The sequence below is a fragment of the Ovis canadensis genome, chromosome 9 (assembly GCF_042477335.2).
Source record: "Ovis canadensis isolate MfBH-ARS-UI-01 breed Bighorn chromosome 9, ARS-UI_OviCan_v2, whole genome shotgun sequence".
In the NCBI taxonomy this organism is placed as follows: domain Eukaryota; kingdom Metazoa; phylum Chordata; class Mammalia; order Artiodactyla; family Bovidae; genus Ovis; species Ovis canadensis.
This window is the reverse complement of record NC_091253.1, coordinates 91,980,646-92,008,560: the sequence shown is the minus strand read 5'-3', so window position 1 is coordinate 92,008,560 and position 27,915 is coordinate 91,980,646. Positions and strand designations below refer to the sequence as shown.

The 27,915-nt window shown below is 39.6% G+C and overlaps 1 protein-coding gene, 1 long non-coding RNA gene and 1 other non-coding gene across 3 annotated transcripts; 1 reads left to right on the top strand and 2 right to left on the bottom strand.

Annotated features, from left to right (window-relative positions):
• On the bottom strand, positions 1-26,211 carry CFAP418 (cilia and flagella associated protein 418). Its single transcript, XM_069600579.1, has 6 exons — positions 23,551-26,211; positions 18,899-18,986; positions 16,538-16,602; positions 15,945-16,010; positions 8,290-8,385; positions 1-2,378 (listed from the first exon to the last, which is right to left on the bottom strand). Exons 1-6 carry the CDS (start codon positions 23,703-23,705, stop codon positions 2,225-2,227), a joined length of 624 nt encoding a protein of 207 aa, XP_069456680.1. The 5' UTR covers positions 23,706-26,211; the 3' UTR covers positions 1-2,224.
• LOC138445966 (uncharacterized) lies at positions 245-3,466 on the top strand. The gene is made up of 3 exons (XR_011259070.1): positions 245-1,236; positions 2,131-2,269; positions 2,593-3,466. It is a non-coding gene; the product is annotated as an uncharacterized lncRNA (long non-coding RNA).
• Positions 24,186-24,267, bottom strand: TRNAS-AGA (transfer RNA serine (anticodon AGA)). Its single transcript has one exon. It is a non-coding gene; the product is annotated as a tRNA-Ser (tRNA).
• Positions 26,212-27,915: the final 1,704 nt, after the last annotated feature.

Sequence of the window (27,915 nt, the reverse complement as noted above, 5' to 3'; positions counted from 1 at the left end):
TACAGAGTAAAGCTATTTATTTACTTTTGGGTAAGATAAAGGTATGAGAGTACAACAGAGTTCAAACAAAGTAGCTACCTGGCTTGATTAAAAAACAGACACTTGCTGGGACCTTCTTGGTGGTCCAGCAGTTAAGAATTCATGCAATGCAGGAGACTCAGGCTTGATCCCTGATCCAGAAACTAAGAGCCCCCATGTTGCCAAGCAACTAAGCCTGTGCACCACAACTATCGAGCCAGCACTAGGGCTCTACAACTAGATAAACAAGTGGGTTTGTTACATACTGTGTTTCAATAAAACTTTAATTAAAAAAAATAAGATACTTGAAGGTAGTAGAAAATTATTATAAATATTGAAAACAAATGGGCAAAACATCTTGAAAGCTTTATAGACTTTGCATTTAAAAATTACAATTGATTACAAGCTACACTCTTCTTCTACATTGACAGTAAAGTAGCTGCGTTTTGGCTAATAAGTTACAACTGGTACTAGTCTACTCATTTGTATATAAACATACTTTCTACATTTTAGATTAAAAATTATACAATATTAAAAAGCTTATAAAGTAAATTACCAACAAAAATATGAACTCATTTACACATTTCCGACACTGGGGAATTAATTATTACACCTATTATGTTATGGACTGCTACACATGGGCAATATATCTAAGTTACAGAATAGTTATAATGAAATAATAAAAGCAAAAAATTCAAATCCATAATTTAGCAAATTTGCTCATTAAAAAAAAAAATCACCATTATGACTAAATGTGCCAAATTCCACGAGGTCCTGAATGTGTGGATCTTGCTGCTCTGCTATTTTTCGCAATAGGCAATTCAACCCAGATCCTCCTATGTTTTTGATAAAATTTTAGGGGATAAAACACTTTTATTGAAAGATAAGATCTGCAAACATATCCTTAATATAAAAATGTGAGCACCTACCAGTGAGATGTATCCTGTTAGAATGCTAGACTGACTCACTAGAGCAAGTTATACACATATGCAGCAGTGTCACGGTTAGGAGAAGGGTTTGAACGACCAGATCTTTCTTTGCTCGAGTGAAACGGCTGGAACAGATTCAGTATAAGACTAAACAGATCACAACTGTGTCTGGTTACTCCCTTTAAGGAAGCCTTGTGTCACATATCTGAACTGCATAACAGACACATGCGGTGAAGAGCATCTGGCAAACTGGAATCTCCTGATGAGGCTGGGAGCTGGTAATTTTGAGGTAACCGCTTTTCCAAACGCGCTGCTTTGTAGGATTCCTCAAGTCTTAGTCATATTAAGGAGCCCAACAGGTTACCTGCTGGTTCAGCTATGCTTTATTTCTCTTTTCATGTAGTTATCTAATAAACAGCATGTCAACCTGATCCTACCAGAAAAATCAACAGGCTGCCTAAAAAAATATCTTACTTGCTGTTCTCTTTACTTAATGGAGTTTTAGGGCATTAAAGGCAAGAAGGTACTTGGAAAATCCAGCAATGATCTGTATCAGGATTTTTCCTTCTAGTTTTAGGTGCATCAAAAAAACCTTTTTAATATAGAAATGAATATTTGCTACAATACAAAACTAGATACCTTTTGATATCTAAATGAACAAAAGGAGGAGAAATAAGTTAAAACTGGTAATATATACTTACTATTGTGCATAGAATTGCTTTGAATTTGTGAAGTAAGATCAGATACAGGCAGTGTTTTCACCTACAATTCACCCACACTCTTGAAAACCCTTTCCTCAGTCACTGACTATGGATTCTGATGTGTCTAAATTATTATTTTTGCTAACAGCAGATCTGACCGGAGCAGGTGATATGTACCCCCCTCAGTGACCTCTCTGCAGGGCCAGCTTTATCCCCTTTAACTGCTATAAAGAGGAATACTCATGCTAAGTGTATTAGCAGTCAGGAGTATGGCAATTATTAGTGAATGGCTATATATCTGTATGAAACTCCAGGAGACAACCTAGCAAAGAAGTATTTGGATAACCTGTTACCTTACTAAGTGAAATGCTCATATATCAAAAAGGAATAATTTCAAAATGTTAAAGCACATTATCTTCCCAAGTCCATTTAGTCCTTGAAAATTTGTACAGCCATTAAATGAAATTTTGTCTTTTCCAAAGGGCACGATACTATGTACCTTTACCTAAACACTGTGATGGTGAATAGAGACTGCGCTCATGGATGCAGCTGTCTGAATGTAGGAAGTCTGGATCCTTAGTGTTTGCCACAAACCCAGCGAAGCTGATGGTCGGTCTGAAGGTCAGTCAGTTCTTCAACAGCTCTCCAGCTGCACTGGCAGGCATATGCTCGTGTTCCTTTCTTCTTTACCAGCTTTGTTTTTAATTTGTGGAATTCTGGCATATTGTTCCTGTTGGTAAAACAAGAAGGTTTTAGTATAATAGCTTTGTTCAGTGCTTAATGACTTAAAAAAAAAAAATCCTCATTGCTTTATTTTCCAATCTTTACAGCCAAACACTAAACTACTCGGTGTTTTCCCATGCAAAACAGAAGAAGTGCTTTGGTGTTCTCTTTCTGAGGGTTTCAATATTTTAAAATGGTAATCCTCTACGTCTGTTTACTAGGGCTGCTGTAGAACACAGTGACGTAAGGAGCTGAAGAATCACTGATTCGTCCCATCAGAGGCAACATGAAGTAAGAACAGAGTGGAAAAGACGGTGGTTCATCTCCAACCTCAAACACTCACCCGTGCCATATTTTAAAAGCTTGCACATGGAGGGCATGTAACTGATATGTTAACTACAGAAATTTTTCATTAATAGAGAAAAAGTGCTTGTTATTTCTATGTGTTGAATTCATATTGTATCTCATTTGATTCAATTTGTTCTTATTCACTTCTAGTATCAGGAAAAAAAGAAAGCCTCTCCTGAAATAAGTGTCAATAATTTTAACATAATTGAGTCAATGGGCAGAACTCATGAAAAATGATAACCATCTGACTTGGTGCTATTATAAAAAAAGACTACAGAAGTTAATTCATAGAAATTAACAGAAAATCAACTATGGTTTTCACAGTTCATGTACTGAATTTCTGTAACTATTCCATGGCAGAAGAAGATGAAAAAATTCCAAGTGGAATGCTGAAAAAATACATAGTAAAAATGAAATACAGTACAAATTAAAAAAAAAAGACAGTGCTGTTATTTGATGTTTGCAACGGAAAGCAGGGTACGAAGTGCCCTCTGGCGGCCAGTGGGCACCACACACAGCACCGCACAAAATTCAGGGACAAGTTTGACACCAACAAAAACCTGAGAGGCTTTCCAAGGCCAAGGGTCTGACTTCAGGAAACAGACTTTGACCAGCTCAACCACTCAGCTAAGGTTACAGTGAGACAGGGGAAGGAAGGAATAAGTTTTATGGGAAAGAGAACAGCCGAATAAAACTAAATATGTTTGATTAAAACTAAATGGCTACAAAAAAAAAAAAAACCCTAAATGGCTACGTGAAGAAGTGTCCTTTATTCAATCTGTAATATATTTTGACAAACTTAACATCTGACACTTGATCGGATTGAATCCTTACAGATTTCAGGAACAGGAATCACAAAGGCCAAGGAACTAATTAATTAATACATTTCAAGTAGTGCATTACTTTAAAAGCTTCGAAAGAAAATATCATTATTTTCCATAAAGGAAATATAATTTAATAGAAAAATTAGAGCATTTTATTTAGCTATTGGTGGCTCACACGGTAAAGCGTCTGCCTGCAATGTGGGTTCGATTCCTGGGTCGGGAAGATACCCTGGAGAAGGAAATGGCGATCCACTCCAGCACTCTTGCCTGGAAAATCCCATGGACAGAGAAGCCTGATAGGCTACAGTCCATGGGGTTGCAAAGAGTCGGACATGACTGAGCAACTTCACTTTCACTATTAAGCTATTACAGCAGGATGGTCAAGTATAGCTTACACTTCTTTTAGACAGTTCTAGAACTTGTCAAAGCTAGGCTACACTTACTCCCCTCACTTGTAAGATAAGGACAATGAAACAACTAAAACGGTTTTTACTGTATAACCAACATGCAGATTGGTACCACTAAAAATGAATGGCTCCCAATGTCCTGCTGGGCATTCAGGGATACTCTTAGAACTTTTACATTGCCTTTGGTCATCACCTACTTCTGGTTTCCCCAGTGATCATTTCCCATCCTCCTCAAGTGTTTCATCTCCCCTCTACTTCTCTACTTTCAAGCAGATCACATCTTCATTCACAAAACCAGGCAATGAGATGTGAAAAGGCTTCCGTTTCCTAGCTTTCCCCCCGAACACATCAGCATATGACCACCTTCTACCCAGGCACAGAGGAGGCCTCTTCCTACCCACAGCTCACTTCCATCAGCACTCTGCACCAAAGCCTCTAGGACCTTGCTACTCATATAACCTCCCCTTACAATGTCTTCCCTCCCCTCTGCAATATAATCAAAGCATCTCCTATCTTAACTAAATGAGCCTTTAACTCTGTATTCAGTGACAGGTTTCCAAGTTACCTTTCTGGGTAACATCTTCCAGTCTCATGGTTCTGACTACCACTGTACAGACATTTCTTATCTGAGCTTCTGGGCCACAGGTTCATCAGCTCCCATAATGAACGTATAGACTCCTTCAAAGCTGTTCTTAAATTCTATCAATGGACTGTATCATGGCCCATGTTAGTAAACCAAGACAGAAATCTAGGACCCATCCTGGGTGACATATGTCTCTCATCTTCCAGTCAGGATTACCTCTAAAATAGCACTAGAATCCATCTCTGGTCTAACTCAGATCCTCATTTCCTTCCCACTGGATCACCACAATATCTGCAATCAGTTCAGTTCAGTTGCTCAGTCATGTCTGACTCTTTGCGACCCCATGAACTGCAGCATGCCAGGCCTCCCTGTCCATCACCAACTCCCGGAGTTCACCCAAACTCATGTCCATCGAGTCGGTGATGCCATTCAGCCATCTCAGCCTCTGTCGTCCCCTTTTACCCCTGCCCCTAATCCCTCCCAGCATCTGGGTCTTTTCCAATGAGTCAACTCTTCACATGAGGTGGCCAAAGTACTGGAGTTTCAGCTTTAGCATCATTCCTTCCAAAGAAATCCCAGGGTTGATCTCCTTCAAAATGGACTGGTTGGATCTCCTTGCAGTCCAAGGGACTCTCAAGAGTCTTCTCCAACACCACAGTTCAAAAGCATCAATTCTTCGGTGCTCAGCTTTCTTCACAGTCCAACTCTCACACCCATACAGGACCACTGGAAAAACCATAGCCTTGACCAGATGGACCTTTGTTGGCAAAGTAATATTTCTGCTTTTGAATATGCTATCTATCTAACTTTCCTTCCAAGGAGTAAGTGTCTTTTAATTTTATGGCTGCAATCACCATCTGCAGTGATTTTGGAGCCCCAAAAAATAAAGTCTGACACTGTTTCCACTGTTTCTCCACGTATTTCCCATGAAGTGATGGGACCAGATGCCATGACCTCAGGAATCACTAATTCCTGTGATTCTAAACTGGTCTGGTTCCCATAAATAGTGAGCAATCTTTTATAAATTCAAATATTCAGATCTCTTCCCTGATTAAAAACCTGCAGTGGTTATCCACTGCCTAAAAAAATTAAGTCCAAATTCCTCAGCATTTCTTCTATGCCTCTGCTCTTTTTGATCTCTTGTTCCTACTTCACCTCTTGCCAAGTTCTGCTCTTATATCCAAAACTCCACATAGTCCAAACTGCTTGGAAGTTGCTAGACACACCATGCGGTTTCACCTGTGTCTTTAAAAATATCCCCTAAAAGAACACCAGTGTCCATCTGGCTTGCCAGGCAAACTCCTGGTTATCTTTCAAGGCTCTGAGGCTTTTTCTGATACCTCAGGGTGGAATGCATCCACCTTGCCCTGTGAAACTCCTCTTTCACATTTATCACGTGATGTTGTAACAGTGTCTCTCTTTCTCAAAACTAAGCATTGCTTGAAAGCAGGCACTGTGTCCTATTCATCTTGTGAGCCTGGTATTTAACAACGCTACAGGCTAGGTCCTAAAGAAAGCCTAATAAAAAGAAATGCTAGTAAGCTCTACAAAATATATCGATGATCTATATCCTGATGCGGATTCACAGCCTCTCCTTTATTTGTTCCATTCTCTTATCTCCCAAACATATTCCCAAGCATTCTGAGGCCTGAGATGGTATTTTCTACTGATTTCAATAACTACTCATCATTCTTATTTCAAACACTGTATTCAGTATGCTGTATAAAAATAAATCACAATAAACATCATCTATTTTTAATAGTGTAATGCATCTTCTAGCTCTATCTAGAAGTCTGTAGTTTTTAAAAACCAGGTTGCTCATAGCTATGGGCTTCCTAGGTGGTGCTTGTGGCAAAGAACCTGCCTGTTGATGCAGGAGATGCAAGAAATGTGGGTCCGATTCCTGGCTTGGGATGATCTCCTGGAGTAAGGAATAGCACCTTGCTGCAGCATTCTTGCCTGGAAAATTCCGTGGACAGAGGAGCCTGGCGGGCTACAGTCTATGGGGTCACAAAGAGTAGGACATGACTGAGCGAGTAAGCACAACAGCAACAAGCAGAGCTACAGTAAACCAACTGCGCTTGCTCTCGATAACTCAGAGACACTCTCAGTTCCTCAAGAACGACTAAATCACCAACAAGCTTCCTTTATGCCTGTGCTCACTGACGTTTTGATGGTATACGCATTCTATTATACTAGTTTTATAAAAATTGATGGCTCATCTTAGTGAAATATGTGGACTATTCCCCATGCACTGCATCAACTAGAAGAAAGCATAGAGCAGAGGGCTTAAGTCAGAAAAGATGAAACGAATCTGAAATTAAAAGCTAACTTTTCCAACAATGGGATTAAAAAGTGGACTAACACAAATCCAGGTCAGGAATAAGGGCTCCTGACCTGGATTTGGGGATTACACTAGGCTTTTTTGGGGTTGGGGACCATGAAATCTCTCAAATTGTAATTTTTCTATGTATTTACATATTTGAGTTTTTCTTCGCATATATGGAGAGGATTCCAAGTTTTCACAAGATTTTCAGAACATTTCTTGATGTGAAAAGTTTAAAAACTCTTACATTAACACTAGAGGAGACTCCTTTAGATTTACATGAGAACAGCTACCAGAAAGGTGTGAAGAAAGCCATGCACCCGTTTCCTATGCTACAGAAGAGTGCTGTAATAATTCTGATTACTTATACCTGAGAATATAGTCTTTGTTTAGGCATAGGGTTGGGGGCCCCAAAATGCATGATATATGTACTTTACTAATTTTTAGCCCTTAATTTTTATTTGAAAACGTGAAGGTATAGCTCAAATATATATATATATATATTTTCAAATATATTTTTATAACTTAAAAGTATTAGGCATTCATGGGACTTCCCTGGTGGTCCTGTGGTTAAGACTCTGAGCTCCTAATGCAGGGGGCTCGGGTTTGATCCCTGGTCAGGGAACTAGATCCCACATGTCACAAGGTACAGCCAAAAAAAAAAAAACATTAGGCATTCAGTAAGTATTACGAAAACATGAGTAAGACATTATCTCAACCACAAGGAGGGAGGCAGATATATACAAACCTAAGAGCTTTTCAACCTTTTATTACAGTTAAGTACTGTAACAGGTACAAAGTGCTGTGGACACATGAAAAAGGATGAATTTAATTCCAAGCTGAGAGAGTGGTATGGGAATCATGGAAAATGAGTAATGAATTGTACCAAGGGACATGTAGGGTTTAGGTAGATAAAATGGTGGGAAGGTACCCCAAGAGGTGGAGAGTTTACACCAAGTCATAGGAAATGGGAGCACTGAGTGCTCTGACGTAGCTATAATCTTGCAAAGCTGAAGACTATATGGTGGAAAGACAAACAAAGCTGGGTGATAGACAGATGGGGACTGACTCGTGGAGGGTCTCATATGCCATGCTAAGGATTTTGGACACTATTCTGTAAGCAGAGGGATTTGGGGCAAGAGAATGACATACTCAGAGTTATGCTCTAATTCTCGGCAAGTGAAGGGTGGTCTGGAAAAAGAGACTATGCTCAGGAAAAATAGTGAGGAGGCTACTTCTGAACTCCTGTCCAGAACTAACATGTCCTTAATTAGGCTGATAGCACAGATGGAAAGGAGAGGATGTGAGAAATATCAAAGAGTGCAGGTCACACAATCTGGCCAAGGCCACCAAGAGGCATCATAGCACAATAAGAAATATAAAGTTGCATTAAGTACATTTTTCACAGAGTGAAGTTTTTAGAAACATACCTGAAAAACAGGTAATCACATGATTTGTCCCACCTATAGTCATCGTAGCTTTCTACCCAGAAATCACAGGCTGTACAACGTAGATGGTCACATGCTCTGTTCAGAGAAAAAGAACTGTACATTAGAAATTATTGGTAAGTTTAAATTTGAAGAGTTTAAATCTGGGACCTCCCTGGTGGTCCAGTGGCTAAGACTCCATGCTCCCAATACAGGGGGCCCAGGTTCCATTTCTGGTCAGGGAACTAGAGACCACATGCTGCAGCTAAGACCTGATGCAGCCAAATAAATAAAATATTTTAAAAATGTGAAAATCTGCTGCATTTATTCATAGACTATACCATACATTACAGATTACTGAGTAAACAACAGAAACACAAAGATGAATCTGATTATAAATTTTTATACTAACGGACTGATTACCTATTTGAATTTTTAGGTTAAATTTCTGCATAAACCTACCTATTTTACTAAGATTTTACATACTGATATATATATATATACACACACACATATATATTTACAGATTTAAAGAAAAAAACTGATGTGTAGATCTTTTAAGTTTTAAATTACACCTAAGTAGATCTTCACTTAAGATAACTTTTTAAGCGTTTCCCTTCCTAATGAAAATTTCAGGGTTGCCACACTGTATTGAAATGAATCTGTCTCTCCTGTAAGTGCTGGGACAATATCTTATTTGCTTCTGTTTTCCCACTACTTTGTATTAATGTATTCATTCATTCACTTAAAAAATATTTACTGAAAGCCTACTATGTGCTGGTGAGATTCTGTCCTCATATAGCATAGATTCTAATTCGAGAATAAACAATACTTAGAATAACTAAATTATATACTATGTTAGATGATAAAAATGCTTTAAATAAAAACAAAAAGTAGAGTCGAGTCAATAAAACTGGAAGCACTGGGAGGAACTGTACTGTAATTTTAAATACAGTGGTCTGCATAGGTTTCACTGGGAAGGTATGTCTACATAAGCAGTTTCTTTAGACGAAGTGGTAGTTGTAAAGGAAGTGGGACTAGGAAATGGTTATATCTAAAAAAGATGGAAAAAGAGCAGGCTTATATGTTGATGGCAGAGATGCAGTAAAGGGCCAAATGCTGCTGATGAAAGAGGACAGAACTGCTAAAACGATACTTAGCACATAACAGGTAGTCAGTGACAACCTGAGGAACTGAAATGCCACGCAAATCTCAAAATTCATGTATTGTACGGTAACATCAGGAGTAAAACGATAACATACAATGAGAATTATTAATTGCTGCTGCAAACAATTTGACTTCTATAGTAACTGTGATTTAAAGAAATCTCCATTGTTTGAAGTATTTTAAAACTAGAATCAATATACATTTGATCATCTAAAAATTATAAGGAAATAAGGGTTTTCTAAGATACCAAAAACAAAGTGAAAAGACCAGTAATAGAGTGAAAGAAAACATCTTTAACACATAATCAAATACTTATACTGACAAACAGTACTTACAAACGACAAAATGAAAAAAACTTAAAATATACTCTCACTAATATAGGTAGCATAGATGAGTGGTTAGGAGTGTAGACAGGATTGCCTAGGTTCAAATGCTGATTCCCCAGCTGTGTAATTATAGTCAAGTAACTTAACTTCTCTGTGACTCAGTTTCCTTATCTCTTAAATGGTGATAATACTTACACGCTCACAATTAGGAGGAGCTAACCAAGCTAATACTGATAATGCTTATAACAGTGGTTGGCACATAGCATTTTTTAAAGTTAAAACACTATATAAAGAATTAAAATTTAAAGCAACTATGGAATATATATTTAAACCAATTATGTTAGCAAAAATTAGCACTCTCAGACATTTCTGGTGGGTATGTAAACTTATAACCTTTTGGGGAAAATCTTAGTATAATTTTAAAATTAAAATTATACCTAGCTGTTGTGCCAGCAATCCCGTTTTTGGGAATCTACAAATAAAAGTACCAGAATATAGGCATATATCTCAAGAATTTCTACTGCAGTATTGTTGAGATGGCAGAAAAACAGGATATCACCTGTATAGCTATCCAAGAGGGAAAAGACTGAATAACAATTATACTATGGAATATCAGGTAGTTGATAAAGGGAGACAGATAATTACATTTACTTATTGACCTAAGGGTGCACAAAGCTAGGTGCACAATAACATATATAGCATGATGCTGTTTTTGTAAAATCTACTGCCCAGATTTTCCCGTACAGGTGTTTATAAGTTTATAAAAACATTTTGCTGTTGTTCAGTCACTCAGTCCTGTCTGACTCTTTGTGACCCCATGGATTGCAGCATGCCAGGTCCCCCTGTCCTTCACCATCTCCAAGACTTTGTCCAAACTCATGTCCATTGAGTCAGTGATGCCATCCAACCATCTCGTCCTCTCTTGTCTCCTCCTGCCTTCAATCTTTCCCGGCATCAGGGTCTTTTCTAATGAGTCGGCTCTTTGTAACAGGTGGCCAAAGTACTAAAGCTTCAGTTTCAGAATCAGTCCTTTCAATCAATAGTTAGGGTTGATTTCCTTTAGGATTGACTGGTTTGATCTCCTTGCTGTCCAAGGGACTCTCAAGAGTCTTCTCTAGCACTACAGTTGGAAAGCATCAATTTTTCGGCACTCAGCCTTCTTTATGGTTCAATTTTCACATCTGTATGTGACTACTGCAAAAACCATAGCTTTGATTATACGAACTTCTGTTGGCAAAGGGATGACTCTGCTTTTTAATATCCTGTCTAAGTTTGGAAGGAGATTGTTATCTTTCTCCTTATACACTTTGACTTTTGTTTTTATTTTTTCAATAAACATATAATACTTCTGAAATAAAAAAATTAAGTCCATCATTTTTTTTCATTTCCCTCTAAAATTCAGATGTCAACTTCAAAACTGCAAATATATTTTAGCCTGAAAGTTTGATAATGCTTTATATTTCTAAAAATATTAATTATAACAATAACTAAACATTTAAAATCTATACAAGCTTGAAAAAAAATTCCATATTTTCTTTTGAATTGTTAGAAACCTACGAAATTGAATTTGTACATACGGAAATTCAACACACTTATATTTGTGCACATCTGAACTTGGATTTTGAATGTACAGGTCAGGAAAATGCAAAATGATGGTTCCCAAAGCTGCTATAACTGGCTTTCTTATGCATATGTAGTTTATTACATGACTGCACAGAGTGTTAACTTTAATGCCTTAATACATATGTGCAATTTGGCTAAATTACTGCTGTTGTGGGAACTATAATTTAGAATTTCCTGACATTTTGTATGTGTAAAATTTCAACCATAATGTTAAATACAGCTTTTTAATTTAAAATTTAGTAGTTTATTCAAATCTATTCACACTACCACATTTTCCTACAAACACTGTCCTCTGAGAAACATAAAACTAACTTGCAGCTAAGAAATCATCCTGCTGCTACGATTCACTCTATTAGATCATAATTAGTACCAGTCTATGGAATACTCCAGGCTTGCAAGTAGTTTAAAAAATGAGCAGGGCAAAATTCAGTTTGGCTTGAAAATAACGCTTTGGTTTTATCTATACCTTATCAATGCCACCACGCTTTGCTATTACTCCTCCTTTCCACCAGCTGGGTAAAAGACTCAAATCTTTACACTCTAAAATCATTCAGGATTACTCTCAAACTTGAGCTTTATCCAAAATCAAACAGATCTAACAGGTACAGCAGACCTTCCTTTATACCCTCAGCATGTACATCAGTGCTTATTTTCAGAGCTTAAATATATTTTTCTTTCCTAACTATATATAAAAGAATATCTAACACAAACTCATGGTTCCAATTAAAGATACCTGTCAGGTCTTTCCTCTAGAATGTGAGGAAATACAAACATGAAGGTATCACCAATGGCTTTGTCCTTTTATCTGGCTAGTAAGTAAAAAGATGTTAGCGGTGGGAATGTCCATAACACAGCCCAATGCCGTCTTCTGCACAGACTGTGGTTCTCAGTCAGATCTACACCGTGCACTGGGGAGTTCTGCTGTCTGGGCAGTTGGAAAATAACGGTTACAGTAGCAGAAGAGCTTCCTTCTTGCATACATTCTATAATCAACTGGTATACTAGAAAGCATAATGGACTAGGAATCAAATTACACAGTTGAGTCCTTGCCTTGGGCAAGGAACAGCACTTGGGAGTCATTTTTGACAACTTTCGCTCTGACCTCCAATAGCCATTTAATCACTGAATTCTGTCATTTATGTACTTTAAGTATCTCAAGTGACAGCCCTTTCCCTATAGCCACTGCCAGCACTTAGGTCACCGCGGCCATCACTGTCTCCTTCCTGGACCACTGCTAACTGCTGCTTGTTGACTGGTCTTCCAGTGTTCCCTCCTGTCTTGTCCTTCCAAGTTCCAGTCCATTTTCTACTCTAGAACCAAAATTTCTTTAGAAACACAAATATGATTATGTCACCTTTATTTGCTTAAGACAAAACAAAAAACAAACCTAACAACCCAATGGCTTCCACTGCCCTAGGACTTATGTTTCTAAAATCGTCTTCAGGGCCCCAAACCAAACATCCTTTGACTACCAGTTCCTTCCAGAGCCACCCTTTCCCCCACTCAACACACTCCAGCTCACCTGGCTGCTCCCTTTCTCCAGAACCTCTGGCTTCTCAAGCTCAGGATGACCTAGCATGGTGTGCCCATCTAATGCGGTGTGTCTTCATTCAACAGGGTGGTGCCAATGGTCCCCTCTCTTTGCTTAACTCCTACTTATCACATCATAGTCTGATTAAATATTATTAGCTTAGGAAAGCATTCCCTAACCTTTCATATTAGCTAGAATGCCAATTATCTATGTGTATAGTATTCTGCACTTATCTTTTATATTACATATTATGTGGAAATTAAATAGTTATTTATAGAATTAAAGTCTCTTTCCTTATCTAGACTAAAAGCTCATTGAGGGAAGGGAAGTGTCCATTTATTTGTTTGCCACAAGGTATTCACTTAAAACCTAGGACTTAGCAAGAACATGATGAATTAGTACATGTTTAACGAAAATAACACCAGTGCTTCCTCATTTATAAAATGGGGTTAAAAATTCTTGTTCTATCTGCATCTTGGTTTTTTTCCGTGAGCAGATGAACCAATACACATATACAAAAAAAGTACTCTGGACAGTATAAAGTACTTCACACATGTAATGATTTACATGCACATGAATATGTACGTGCTTATCTTTCTGTGGGTGCTGATCTGTGTCATGAAGAGGGTGGTCAATGATTAATATCTTCGTGATGCGTGAAGAAGATCTGTGAATATAAACATTTACCTGTGCATATACATGCAAATTGCATGTTGTAAGTATGTTTTCCATTCTAGACAGGGAATAAATGTAAAAATACTCAAAGGCAGAAAAATGTTAAGTGGAAAGTATTAATAGAAGCATAACAAGTGTTCTACTAGAAGTAGAGTATCTGACCTAAGCTTCAACTGGAGGTAAAAGAACTGAAAAAAGAAGAGGAAGAACAAGGACAACAATTTAGTAAAGCAAACAATGAGTTTAGAGTTAATATGAGACAGATGTCAGCTCTCATTTTCCTTCCTCCCCTTTCTGAACAGGGGAGAGGTGCTCAAAACTGTATGTGAGGGATCTTTTCTTTAATGCTCTATGTGGGTGAGACTACAGGAGACAGAAGTGGATGGTAACTAGGAGACCCTCGCTGTATAGTTCACGGGTGACTTGAGAGAAGCCTGGATCCAAAGCAGAGTGGTCTGGCAATGGCTGAGACAAGTCCAACTGGGCTGACACAGGTAAGTCGGGACTGATAGCAACCAGACAGAATTCTTCTCTAAGGGCAGTCTGTGTCTCTAATTCTTTGTACAGACAGTCCTCAATGCAGGATGAGTCAGGTGCTATCAACACTTATTTACAGCCCTCACAGCAAGCATTATTCCTGTGGGCTGCTGCAGCCTGTCCATGGCCTGGTCTTCCTGGTCTAGGCTGCCTCAGATCCCAAATTTCCCTCTGGTCCCACAGCCCTTTTGCAGCTGCACCCTCCAACAATGTCTTTTTGGATCACACTTTTATTATTCAATACAATGATTCTCTCTCCTGAAGTGTGATTGTGTAGTCATATAGCACAGTCTTTCATTTCTTAAAAAATTACCAGAAAAAGTGTTTTAGAAATAATTAGACAAAACATAGTAATTTAGTTAAGTAGGCTTCTGTAAAAGTAGAATCAAATTTATTAGGACAGTAAAATGATTTGCTGAACTATTTAATAATAAACAACACATGGAAACAACCTAAATGTCTATTGACAGATGACTGGATGAAGATGTGGTGCATAAACACAATGGACTTCCCTGGTGGCTCGGATGGTAAAGCATCTGCCTACAACGTGGGAGACCTGGGTTCGATCCCTGGGTAAGGAAATGGCAACCCACTCCAGTACTCTTGCCTGGAAAATAACATGGATGGAGGAGCCTGGTAGGCTATAGTCCACAGGGCTGCAAACAGTCGGAGACGACTGAGTGACATCACTTCACCTCACATATACACGATGGAATACTACTCAGCCATAATAAAGAACAAAATAAGGCCATTTGCAGTAACATGGATGGGCCTAGAGATTATCATACTAAATGAAATAAGTTAGAAACAGAAAAACAAATACCGAATGATATCACTTATATGTGGAATCTAAAATATGACACAAATGAACTGATCTCGGTAACAAACAGACTCACAGACAAGAGAACAGACTTTGGGTGTCAAGGAGAAGGGGTGGGAGTCTAGGACTAGCACATGCCAACTATTATACATAAAATGGATGAACAACAAGGTACTCCTACTGTATAGCATAGGGAACTATATTCAGTATTCTGTGATAAACCGTAATAGAAAAGAATATGAAAAAGAATGCATATATATGTACAATTGAATCACTTTGCTGGACAGGAGAAATAAACATGGTAAACGACTATACTTCAATAAAAAAAGATTTACTAAAGATCAGTCTGTTTCCCCACTTTACGACAAATGACAGCGGAGTAGCCTGGGAGTCTGAGGGGGCTTGGGACAGGTAGTACCATGACTGTAAGACCACCCTGAACAAGGTCCTGAGTGAGACACTGGGTAAAAGGTGGGCTGGGGAAGAGACGCCAAAAGGAGGGCTTCTGCTTTTGAAATATATAAAATCAAGAGACTATGCTTAAGAACCCTTTGGTACTCCAGACCTGCAGCTTCTCACGCTGCTTGGCCCAGGCAGGGTGCATAATATACACCATATAGTGCGTGGCTGCGTTCCCCTGTCTACTCACTGGCCTCCAGTGCCTGGAGGGAAACAGGGCAAAGCAGAAGCTCAGTTCCCGGTGTCCTGTGGAAACCAAGCTGGGATGGAAGTGACCCAGACACTTTAAGTGGATCTCAGAGAAGGTGTCAACACAATGAACACCACATACCCAACATCACAGCTTTTACAACTATCACCTACGCATAATATGCATTTCAGGAAAGTGTCCTCAGACTGGCTAACAAAACATACCTCTTATGATGAAACAGACTCATGCCAAGATGATAAGAACTATGTTTCAACAGGGTATCAATTTGGAAAGACCTAATTAATGTGTACTGTATTTCTGACATCTTACCTCTGTGAAGTATTTGTCCCAATCCCACATGGAACAGTGCTTCCGCCAAGGTACACTGGGCTGCAGCTAGACATGTTCAACAGAGGGGAGAAAAATAAAACCAAAACATAAAAGAGGGATGAGAAGTTAATTTGGCCTCATTGACTCTATATTATTGAAATCAAATTGTATATTTTCCTGAGCAAGTCAACCATTATAAGGAAGAGGTATTCATTCCAGGGTCAGTGCTTTATTGGATAAAACCTGTACATTCAGGACCACTCAAAGAGTTAAAATGAGTCAGAGGAAAATGTGTTTGCCAAATAATGTAAGGGACAAAGTAAATACTGAAGAGTATAACAGCACATTAATTCTGAGAAACTGTTCACACTTTTTTTCACATAGCAGAAAATTATTTACAACAGCAATAACCTTCCATTCAAGTTCCTTTGCACTAAGGAGTCACAGACCATAAGAGCACCGAAAATGCTGCAATTCAGTCTTTCCCCTGAAAACTAACCAGTGCTTTGTTGCTCAATGTTGTTAAATGGTAACAAAATCTACTAGACCATGCTTAGCATTGGGTGTAATTTACTGAAGCAATCCCGACTTACCTTTTACCAAGGCCTTGAATGGAAGCTCTGACAGACGTGTTACCTGAAGATTTAGATTTTAATTTCTGTTAAAAAAACCAAAATAATAAAAGACCACAGGTAACTTAGATAACTGTAACATGAAAACTAATATTTGTTATAACAAAAGTATTTAAAAATGGCTTAAATAAAAATTTCCTATGATTTTAAAGTTTCAGAAATAAAAACAATGATCAAAACCTTTTAAAAGCAAAAGGGAAGTAGACCTCTCAGGAATTTACAAATTACTATGCTAACATTTAGTCTAGAAAATTGACATACTGCCATTATTAGCAAGCTAAGATTTAGAGTCACTTTATAACTCTTCAGTTAATACTAGACTTCAGTGATTTAATATGAAGGGTCTGCTATTTAAAACTTCATCCTGGAAAAATGCAATTGAGGAAAAAAACCTCAGACTCATTTTAAAGGCTGTGAATGGTACTCACCTGAACTAAAAATAAATTAACCAAACTCCTGGGTAACTTCAGGAATATTAGTTTTGATCAAACGGAATGGTATCAACCATTATATATTCAATGAAAATGTAGAGCTACCTAGTCACAACCATACAGTAGTTCCTATATAGTTACATAACATCATCATTAGCAAGCATTTATTAAGTGTTAACTGGTATAAGGTACCAAACAACATATGCCAACCACATACTAGGACCACCGCCAAGGAGAGGAAATGAGGAGAAAAGGCAGTTTAAACTATGCAGAGACATGCCATCATTTTACCTAGTAGGTGAGGAAATTTAATGGAGGCAAAATACTTTGTTTTACTATTTTCTCTTAACTCTTTTATTTGTTAAATAAACAGAACTGGAAACATTTTTGGTGCATATCTGAAAAATACTAATGTGCCTGAGTCTCTTTTTGTCTTTGGAAGCATGCTCCATGTGCCATCCTGGCTCACGTTTATGACTCAAAGCTGGCACACTGGGACATCTGCAGCTGTTTCTGGGCTTTCTTGGGTGAGTCTGAAAATGGTTAATGAACAAAACAACTGGCAAGTAACATAATACTGTAAGTCAATTATGAGTGAGTGAGTGAAGTCGCTCAGTTGTGTCCGACTCTTTGTGACCCCGTGGACTGTAGCCTACCAGGCTTCTCTGTCCATGGGATTCTCCAGGCAAGAATACTGGAGTGGGTTACCATTTACTTTAACTTAAAAAAAAAAAAAAAAGGAAAGAAAAACACAGCACAATGGGTGAGCAATGGGGAGGGAGTATTGTTCTCAGGAGCATGATCTGGCCTCTTAGGATAAGCTGGGCACAGACTGGCAATTCACACTTCTTTTCTCATCCAGTCAATGTTTGACATCAATCTGCTTTTCTCCAGAAGTTTACTTGGGTTGCTTTCTCTCCTGCAGGTTGGAAAACTGAATGTAATAACTAACTTCAAAAAGGGAACATACAAAGACTTCCCTGGTGGTCCAGAGGTTAAGACTCCAAGTTCTGAATGCAAGGGGTATGGGTTCAACCCCTCGTCGGGGAACTAAGATTCTGCATGCTGCAACGTGCAGCCAAATAAATAAATAAAATCTGTTTCCTCACCCTCAAAAAAAAGGGAGCACACAGAAGAAATGTATAAAACTATATTTCTTCATGATTATAAAAGCTATTTTTGTTTCAAATTATCTTCTCTAATACTTCTTTAGAAAAGTATTCTCTTCTCTTTCCGAAATGCCTTGATCTAAAGATATATAGCTTCTGGTAGTTCAGTGGCACTTTCACTACTGTGGCCCGGGTTCACTTCCCAGTGGGGGAACTAAAGTCCTGCAAGCCACGCAACATGACCAAAAAAAAAAAAAAATACAAACGAGTAAATCTGGCAAAATGTTAGGGTATGTTCAGTATGAGTAGTAAATATATAGGTGGCTGTTACATTATTTTACAAGCTTTTATAAAGTTGTCATAGATACACAAGTATTTAAAAAATTAACATAGTACCAACTAACTCATTAGTTCAGGGATGAGAGCAACGGCAAAGCATCTGAGATGCTAAGCACATTCCTATAATGCAAGCTGATTTTAATCTTTTAGAGGAGTGCTCTTAGAGTCTACAAATAAATACAAGTAATCAACTTCCTCTGTAAGTTGCATTTTATTCAACAGCTTTTCTAATTTATCATTCTTGATGAGAAATAAACAGCAAAACACACAGTTTCTAATACTTCTTTCCTGTATAAATCTAAGTGGAATAATTTCTTTAAACAATTTTACTTCTCATAATTCAGGACTATAGATACTTGTAAATTCTATAAGCTTTCAGATTATTCTAAACATGTCTTGAGATAATGAAAGAATTGCTGTTACCTTTACGACGTTTTACTTACAAAGTGTTTTTTGTCGAAGTGGGGCTCTTCAAATATTTCATTAATAAGACTGTCAAGATCATCTTCTTTTTCAAATGTTTCTGCTAATCTGAAAAAACAAACAACAACAAAAGAAAAAAACAAGAAAACATTTGAAGCTTAAGTGCAGATAAAGTCAGTCAAGAATCCGAAGAGTTTTGTTTCAATAAAGTCTATTATTAGAGTTGATAACAAAAGGACAAATGTGATGTAATTTTTTTTGTACTATGGGCATAGCCCAAGTTTCTTGAGAAAAAGATGTAGTTTACTGAGTACAAATTCACATGTGTACTTTTACATACTTAAAATATAACATTTACAGCCATATGATATATAAGAGAAAGGTAGGTATGTACTTTTCCAAATTACATCAACCACTTATTTAAGAATAAAAAATATGTACAATTATAAGTAAAACCTGAGAATTATAAGCAAAGATAATTTTCATATGTCTAATTTTCCCCTAAGGGTTCCATTGTAAGTCAAAAAATAGTCTCTTTACTACAGGAGCCAAAGGTTATATAACCAAACGATCAATTACAAACCCACACAGAACAGTGTTAGTTGCTTGACGGAGTACCTCAACTACCTCTTTATCTTCTGCAGGTAAAGCCATCACAGGATTACTGACAAACTGTTACTGCATGGGACTTCTATTTAACAGCTAACATTTACTAAATGTTGGAGAAGGAAATGTCAACCCACTCCAGTATTCTTGCCTAGAGAATACCGTGGACAGAGGAGCTTGGTGGGCTGCTGTCCATGGGGTCACACAGAGTCGGCCACAACTAAAGCGACTTCATGCATGCATTGGAGAAGGACATGGCAACCCACTCCGGTATTCTTGCCTGGAGAATCTCAGGCATGGAGAGCCTGGTGGGCTGCCGTCTATGGGGTTGCACAGAGTTGGACACGACTTAGTGACTAAACCACCACCATACTGGCTTCTTGCCAAGGATGCTTTCCCACCATACTGGTTTCTTGCCAAGGATGCTGTCCTCTTCACAGAAGCAGTTGTTTTTATCCACTGTTCTACCTCCTTACAAGTATTAATATACTGGATTTAGCATCAGCTGGTAACCTGGCTGAGGGCTTCTCCACCTTAGAAATACTGACATTTGGACCAGATCATTCTTTGACGTGTGTGCCACAGCAGCAGGCTTGTGCACAGTAGGATGTTTCATAGCATCCCTGACTTCTACCCACTAGATGCCAGTAGCACACCCTTCCCCAGTTGTGACAATCAAAAAATGCCATCGTCAAATGCCCCGTGAGTGGTAAAGTCATCAACAGTTGAGAACTATCCACCTAGTTTAAATTAAGCTTATGGAATTTAAGCTTAAATTAAATTTCCATAAGCTGTTGTGGAAAAACCCAAAAGAACTTTTTGGCCAACCCAATATTTAATCTCTCTGAATCACCTGCAATGCAGGAGACCACGGTTCGATTCCTGGGTTGGGAATTTCCCTTGGAGAAGGGATGGGTACCCATGCCACTATTCTTGGCTTCCCTGGTGGCTCAGAGGGTAAAGGGTTTGTTTCTTGGGCTCCCCTGGCGGCTCAGATGGTAAAAAGAATCTGCCTGCAACGTGGGAGACCTGGGTTCCATCCCTGGGTTGGGAAGATGCCCTGGAGGAGGGCTTGGCAACTACTCCAGTATTCTTGCCTGGAGAATCTTCGTGGACAGGGGAGCCTGGTGGCCTACAGTCCATGGGGTCTCAAAGGGTCAGACATGACTAAGTGACTAAGCACACAGAACCTCAGACATTTTGTGTGTAACAAGCAGATCTAGACAACTATTTAAAACTTCTTCCAGGTGTAATATTCCGTCTCTGGCCTCTATATCCCTCAACTACAATGAAGCTCCCTTTTCGCCCCCAAAGTCTCTACTGCCCAAATCATTACATTCAATGGCCTTTCTCAGTAACAATCCTTTTTAATCTTTCAGAAGCACCTGACACTTGGGTATCAGTTCCTTCAATTTCTATTGTGACAGCAGGTTGCTAAAATTCTCCCTGAGAAATCCTCTCCTTTGGTTTTTAGAGTGTTCTCTCTGGATTCCCCTCTCCCCTGCAGTTCCACAATTTCAAGAATCAGATGCATTCAAATGTTATCAGTCTACTCAGTACTCTTAGGGGTTCGAACTGCCAGCTTACATTAAGACTCTGGTCTGTTATCAGAGTACACAATTTTATGATGTCTATGCTTGCCTATGTTTTCCTACAGAAGTGGGAAAACAATGCCATCATTTCACTGAGAAAGCATATACATTTTAAAGAATGGTATAATGTTTGGTTTTTTGATGCTACAATACAATAATCTTTATCAAAGGTTAATAAATAGCTATTGGTTCTCTGACTTTGCTTCTTATATTGAATCTTGATTTAAAATATAGTTTCTGTCAAAAATAAAATACATATTCTACATAATACAGACAATTGGGGTTTAACACTTGAGCCACAATTAAATGTGAAAGGTATACAAAAAAGCTTTTATCGAGGTGTACAATGTCCTGGTAGACTTGGAAATATGAACTAGGGCAAGTAACTATTTTTCTAAGTCTTTGTTTGGTCAGTAAAATGAGTGTAATAATAGCATTCACTTCATAAGGATTTGGAAATTAAATAACACACATAAGGCTCTTAGTATACAGAAAGGATTGAATAAAGTTGGTTATTATTATACCTATTATCAAGAGATTATGATATTATCTGTAAATATTAGCAGCTGTTCCTGATATCCAGATGTGGCATAGTCATATATTAGTTGCAGAATTGTCATTTTAAAGACACAGTTCCAGTATTTTAACTCTTTTAAGAAAAAGAGATACAAGTAAATCACTATACAATTGGCAGGTAGTCTCCTATTAATAAGTTCATAATATAAGTAGGTTCCTAACTTTCTGGTACCAATTTTGGCTCAGGACAAAATTTAATGTTTGACATTATATACTGCATTTATATTTAAGTTTAGGGTCTTTGTTGGTGCTTTCTGTGCAATTTACCTTTAAAAATATACTGCCAAGTGAAAAGTTTTAACATGTGAATAACAGTAGTACTGGCTTGCTACAGCTTCTGTAAATGTATTATTGAAGAATTTGACTTAGTATGGTGGGATGGGGTGCGAGGATTATGGATGGATTTTACAGAGAGAGAGAGGCATAAAAGGACCTGTGCTTGGAAAGGATCTGTCCATCTTACTAATCCTTACCATTTTCAGCAGCCAGCTCCAAGTCATCCTATCCCTCTGTGCTAGTTCTCCTAAGATGAATAGGCTCTGGAAGGCTCTTTGATAAATTCTCTCCACCCTCAAAGGAGTGAATAAAAAGAACAAAGAAACTGCAAGGTAACACTGCTGTAGGACAGGAATGGTAGATCTGCTGGAAATCAGTACAGAAGGATGTCCAGCCTTCAAGATAACAATATACAAATTAATGAGAGTGATATTTACATATACAGTCAAGTGAGCCTTAGCTCATTCAAAGCAGTCATTTTAGTTGGCTCAATATTTATTTCTTAGAATGCTGTCCAGCACTCAACTAATTTTACGAACGTCTGTTTCTGAACTTTAGACTCTGGAACGTTTTTATTGTGACTGAGTTTTTAAACAAACATATGTCATCAGAGGTAAATCTAGTACATTGGGAAGCAATGGTGCTGGGCTCTGGGAAATCACACAGAGGTTCACAAAAACAAAACAAAACCCACAGATGCAACCGTCAATGAACAAGACTGACTCTCTTAGTTTGCTCCAAAGCTGCCTCCGTGTAATTCCACAAGAGTTCCCAAGAGATTCAAGCAAGAGTTATTGCACAGCCTCTCAAGTTATCACTTTGAAGGCCTATAACTCACTCTGGCAAAAATGGAACTGAGGGGAAGTGGAGATAAGAAGGAAGTCACTGCTATTTAATAATTACACAGAAAAAAAAAAAAAAGACTGACAAATATGAAAGATATTTTCTGGATCAAAAACCAAGACTTTAAGAAATTTCCCCAAATTTCAATTTGGATGCCTGAGATCCTCTGGGACCCTTAGTTGGGGCCCTGGGTAGAAGGATGGTGGTGGGATTAATAGAGTGTGACCAGTAACTAAACCTTTTATCTGAAATGCAACCTCATTCAATTCTGAGCTTCAAAGGGAAAAACAACAACAAATGATGGACTAGAATGCAAACGTTTTCTCCAACAACTGGCCCAAGGATTGTTCTGCCTGGGGAATGGGGTCCCCGCACCTGAAAAGGGGACGAGGATCACTCACGCAGACGTAGGCCCGGGTCACCGTGACCCCCCTTGGGGTTCTAGAGCAGGGGCCTAAGCTGCACCCTCTCTGCCCCACTGGCAGCCCCGGGACGCGTCCGGGTGGAACAGACCTGGGGAAGCCGCGGGCTTTCAGAGGCGGGGCCTGCTCAGGGGCGGAGTCGGGCCTCGGGGAGAGATGCTAAGATCCTCCAGGACAGGCGCGGGAGTACGTGCGGCCCCGGACAGTGAGGAACTGAGGGTCTGGGCCGGAACGCGGAGAGGTCGTGGGCGGGGGTGAGTGGGTGGGCGTACGTTTCTTTCGGTCTGGCGGCGGAGGGGTGGCCTTAGGGCCTGGAGCAGGCTTCACCACAACAGCCCACCCCTCCCGCCTGTTAACCTGAGATTCTCTTTCGCCTCGGCTCGGTTCTGGTCGTTGCTGAAGAAGCCGCCGCCGCCGCCTCTGGGCCGCTCGACCGTACCCAGTCTCAGTGGGTCTGGTCGGCAAAACTTGGACTCCACCTCATCCAAGAGCTCGTCTAGGTCCTCCGCCATCTTGTATTCTCACGTCTTGCTCCCGGGTCGCTCTGGCACCCGGTGGTTTCCAGGGGCAACGCGAGGACCGCCCCCCCATCCCCTCCCGAGGCGCGCTCCTCGTCGCCCCCCGCGCATGCGCGCCCCGTTTCCGAGTCTCGCGAGGCTTGGTTGCTGACAGGCTCGCGCGAAGAGACTCGGTGGGGTAGCAAGGCCCCCGGGCCGCGCGAACGTTCCGGCGCCGGGGCGGGAGGTCGGCGTTGTCCGTTTCTGCGCTACTGGCTTTCCTGTTTCCGATTGTCTGAAGTGTTTTGTCCCATCTCCCTTTCCTCCTGGACTCAGGTTGTAACCACAATCGCCCGACTCCCTAGCTCTGTCATCGCCTCCTCGTCCAGCCCCCTTGGGGTCCCAGTCGTATCCCAGACGTTCATAAATTCCTTAAATGTCTGCAGAGAAGCCTGCAAAAGAGAAATAAGCACCTGTGTCAAAATGTTAACTTCCCGTAGTCGGCAGGATTCGAACCTGCGCGGGGAGACCCCAATGGATTTCTAGTCCATCGCCTTAACCACTCGGCCACGACTACTGCTGGTGATGGTTTTGGCAGTGAGATCTATGTAGAGCTTGCACACAAGTGTCTAGTAACAGGTATGTTTGCATCACGAGGAAAACACTACAAAGCTTTTCTGTCAGATTAAGCGCACATTTGAATGTTTTAGTTCTTAATAATTTTAGTTTCTCAGAGGGGATCTTGAGAGTATCGGCAATCAGAAAAAACGGAATTTTAGTAAAATCGCTAGTTAGTCAGAAAACAAGAGAGAGGGAAGAAAGGTTGGTGCTGCTGTACCCTGGCTTGCAGAGGTCTGCATTTTTCCGGAGATAACTGGGAATCTTAGGGCCCTGGATCAGCCTCCCGGCCTCCTTGCGTGATCAGCTCCACTCCCCCGCCGCTGTCTAAGCACAAACAGCTCCAGGACTCTTTACCCACTACGCACTAAAATAGTGTTCCCCACTGATTGAAATTCACTATGCAGGGCTAGAATGTCCCACAGTGTCTTAAAGACACTGCTCGGAAAAGTATGATGTGTGGTACACCTGCAAGATATTGTCTCTCCTGTAAATACTATGTTTGCACACTGAAACCAGAACTTTTGAGTATTTCTGAAAGGGAATTGCATAGAGGTTGGCAACCTTGGAAACTCTGGAGATACTTCGATCGAAATGAATTAGTAGCTTCATTTACTTGGGTTTTTTGTTGTCTGTTCAGAATATCTATTAAAGATATTCTGATAGATATTCTGAACAGACAACCTATGATGGAGCAAATGTAGAGCCAACCTTTCAGTATTCATGACTTTTGGGAGCCAGTTGTTAAATGCAACCCCTATTAAAAAATTAGATTATGTAAACTTACAGTTAAATTAACTATATTAAAAAACAAAAACAGTAGTCAAAATTCACCATGGTCTGATTATTACCCTACATTTTATTATAATTTATGTTTGAGGTTATTTACATCTGTTGTATCTGAAATAGTATACAGTGGTCTATTGTTGTGAACCTCTTCCTAACTTCCCATTCAGCGATGTCACTTGGGTAGCTTGAAATTAGGCTTCCTGGGTGTATTTACACCACGGATATTGCAAATGGTGCAAAATACTTTTCTTGCTAGAGCTAGTTGTCAGGCACTTAGCAGCATGTCACTAATGTTTACCACCAAGCAAATCTTGAATATTCCAGCAAGGCAGCGTTCCCCTTACCTGTCAGGCTTCCCTGGTTGTTACTTTAACTATCAGAATCTTGTTGCATCATATGAGGTCCCACTCAGTATATTGATATTTTGTTTTGTTTTTCCCCAACTTGCCTTGCTGGGTGATTTCTACTCAGAACTGACCTCCAGCAGAAAGACAGGAATAAACCACTTGATACTGAAATTACCCTTGCAATATGGTTCCAGGGGGAGTTATGCATAGTTGGCATACAGTTTAATACACTCAAGTGAATAATTAGATTTTTCTTTGTAAAAGATGAAATCTGAGTTATACCATGAGTAGTTGAAAGACTTAGCATGTAGATTTGCATGAAGGATTATGAAAGATAAAAGAGGAAGTGTTTCTAATTTTGTGTTTTGTTTATATGAATATTGGAAAAAATGAAGCTATTTCCTTCTTCCTTCACTCCCACCCCCATTTTAGTGTGTAGATATCATGTGTAGATCATCCAGAGGTAGGTGTTTTGAGAATTTCACTTACAGCTTATCAACTCTTCTTTGGAACTTCTGACTTCAGTTGTGTGGTCTTTCTGGCTTTAGAGAAAGTCAAGTTCAATGTCTGCAGTGAGAAATGCCATATCCAAATATGTGGTTGGCTGTGTGATAAACTGGAAAATGAAAGCACACTACTAAAAATCTGCAGGGACTTCCCTGGTGGCCTAGTGGTTAACATTCCAGACTTCACTGTTGTGGCCCAAGTTCAAGCCCTGGTGGAGGAACTGAAATCCTGCAAGCCACACAGCGTGGCCAAAAAAAAAAAAAAAACAACCTCCGGATGTCAGGAGCAACACCAGGTGCACTTCAGTGGACTCTAAGCAATGGAGGTGGTTGTACCTGGTGAATGTATACATGGCTTTGGAAAATTCATGCAAATCATATTAGAAAACAATTTAAAAAACCATATTTTTTCATTTTTTTCCAAAATAAAGAGTCTTGTTTATTATCTCTGTAATTGTTAATATGTGTCGACAGTGGTGTGAATACTTGTCCCCTAACTTTCCCAGTCTTGGAAAGCATGCTAAGTGTCAGATGTTTCATAAAGGAGTATAGCCAAGAGTCTTCAGACAATACAGTTATTGAACATGGTAAAAGTGGCGTGCTGTGTATTATTACATTTACTTAGCATTCCAAGGAAGTATTTTAGGGAAAAGGTGTCCAAAATAAGAAAACAAAGCCCTGCTGACTTTGCCAAGTAACTGAAGACTGCTCGGAACCTGCCTTCTTGCTAACACTGATCTAAATGAGTTAGAGATGGTAATACAACTGGTTCTGTTCTCACACACAGTCCAGGCCAACCTCTTAAGTTACAAGGTGTTTTATAGTCATCCTAGCTGTTCACATCATGAATTGCAAGGCCTCTTTGGATTCCCATATATTAATAGGGATTCCCTGGTGGCTCAGATGGCAAAGAGTCTGCCTGCAATGCAGGAGACCCAGGTTCAATCCCTGGGTTGGGAAGATGCCCTGGAGAAGGAAATAGCAACCCACTCCGGTATTCTTGCCTGGAAAATCCCATGGACCGAGGAACTTGGCAGGCTACAGTCCATTGGGTCGATGTATTAATGCTTTTCTCCCCCTACACCAAAAATAGATACTCACTGCTGGGCAGTGACAGCGTCGTGGGTGTGAGGGGAGGCATCTTCGAAGAACAGTTGCCAGCCTTCCAGCTGCTAATGCTGGAGATGGAATAGCACTGGGGCAGCTCTGATTCTTTTAAGTGGTCCCCGAGTTAGGCCTCAGTGCCCCATAGGTAAATTCAGTCCAGAACACGCAGAATCTTTATTGGAATTTGTACACTCGTCTCTCACAGCTGTGGAGAGTTTAGACTAATCACAACTCTCACTGGGATCCTATCATCTTTGTAATTTGAAAAAGGATCAGGAGCCTGCAGACTTGGAACATCTTGAGAAAACTCTGGCTCTGAAATACATCATCACACGTGGGGGACACCACTTGCGGCATCATCGCAGAGAGCTGAAGAATGTTGAAATCGAGTATTTCTCTGGCGTGATTTCAAATGGCCTGAGAAATCTGAGAACTTTTTTTTTTTTTTAACTGCAAAACAGATTCTTTCCTCTTCCATCAACCCTGTTGCTGTCAAAGTGTCCCATGTTAGGTGCCAGAAATGAGCATAGCCTTTTAATGATAGCAATGCCAAGGTTAACACGGCTCCCGGCGCTCTCTCAAGAATCTGTTAGGATGTATTTTGATCCACAGACACGTTCCAAAGGTGTGCATTTCCTTCGTCTTTCTAGTTTCAGTACATTTCTCTTCAGCAGCCTGGACAAACCCTGTCACTTTTTGTCAGAACTTCTCATGCTTTCCGGCCCCTCGAACACTATTTTTCATGGACCCCCATGAGTCCATATGGTAGGGCTAGGCTCAAAGTTGGTATTTGGGAAGCAGCCTCTGACAGCACAGAGACCTGGTGAACTACAGTCATTTGTTCAAAAGGCCAGTATT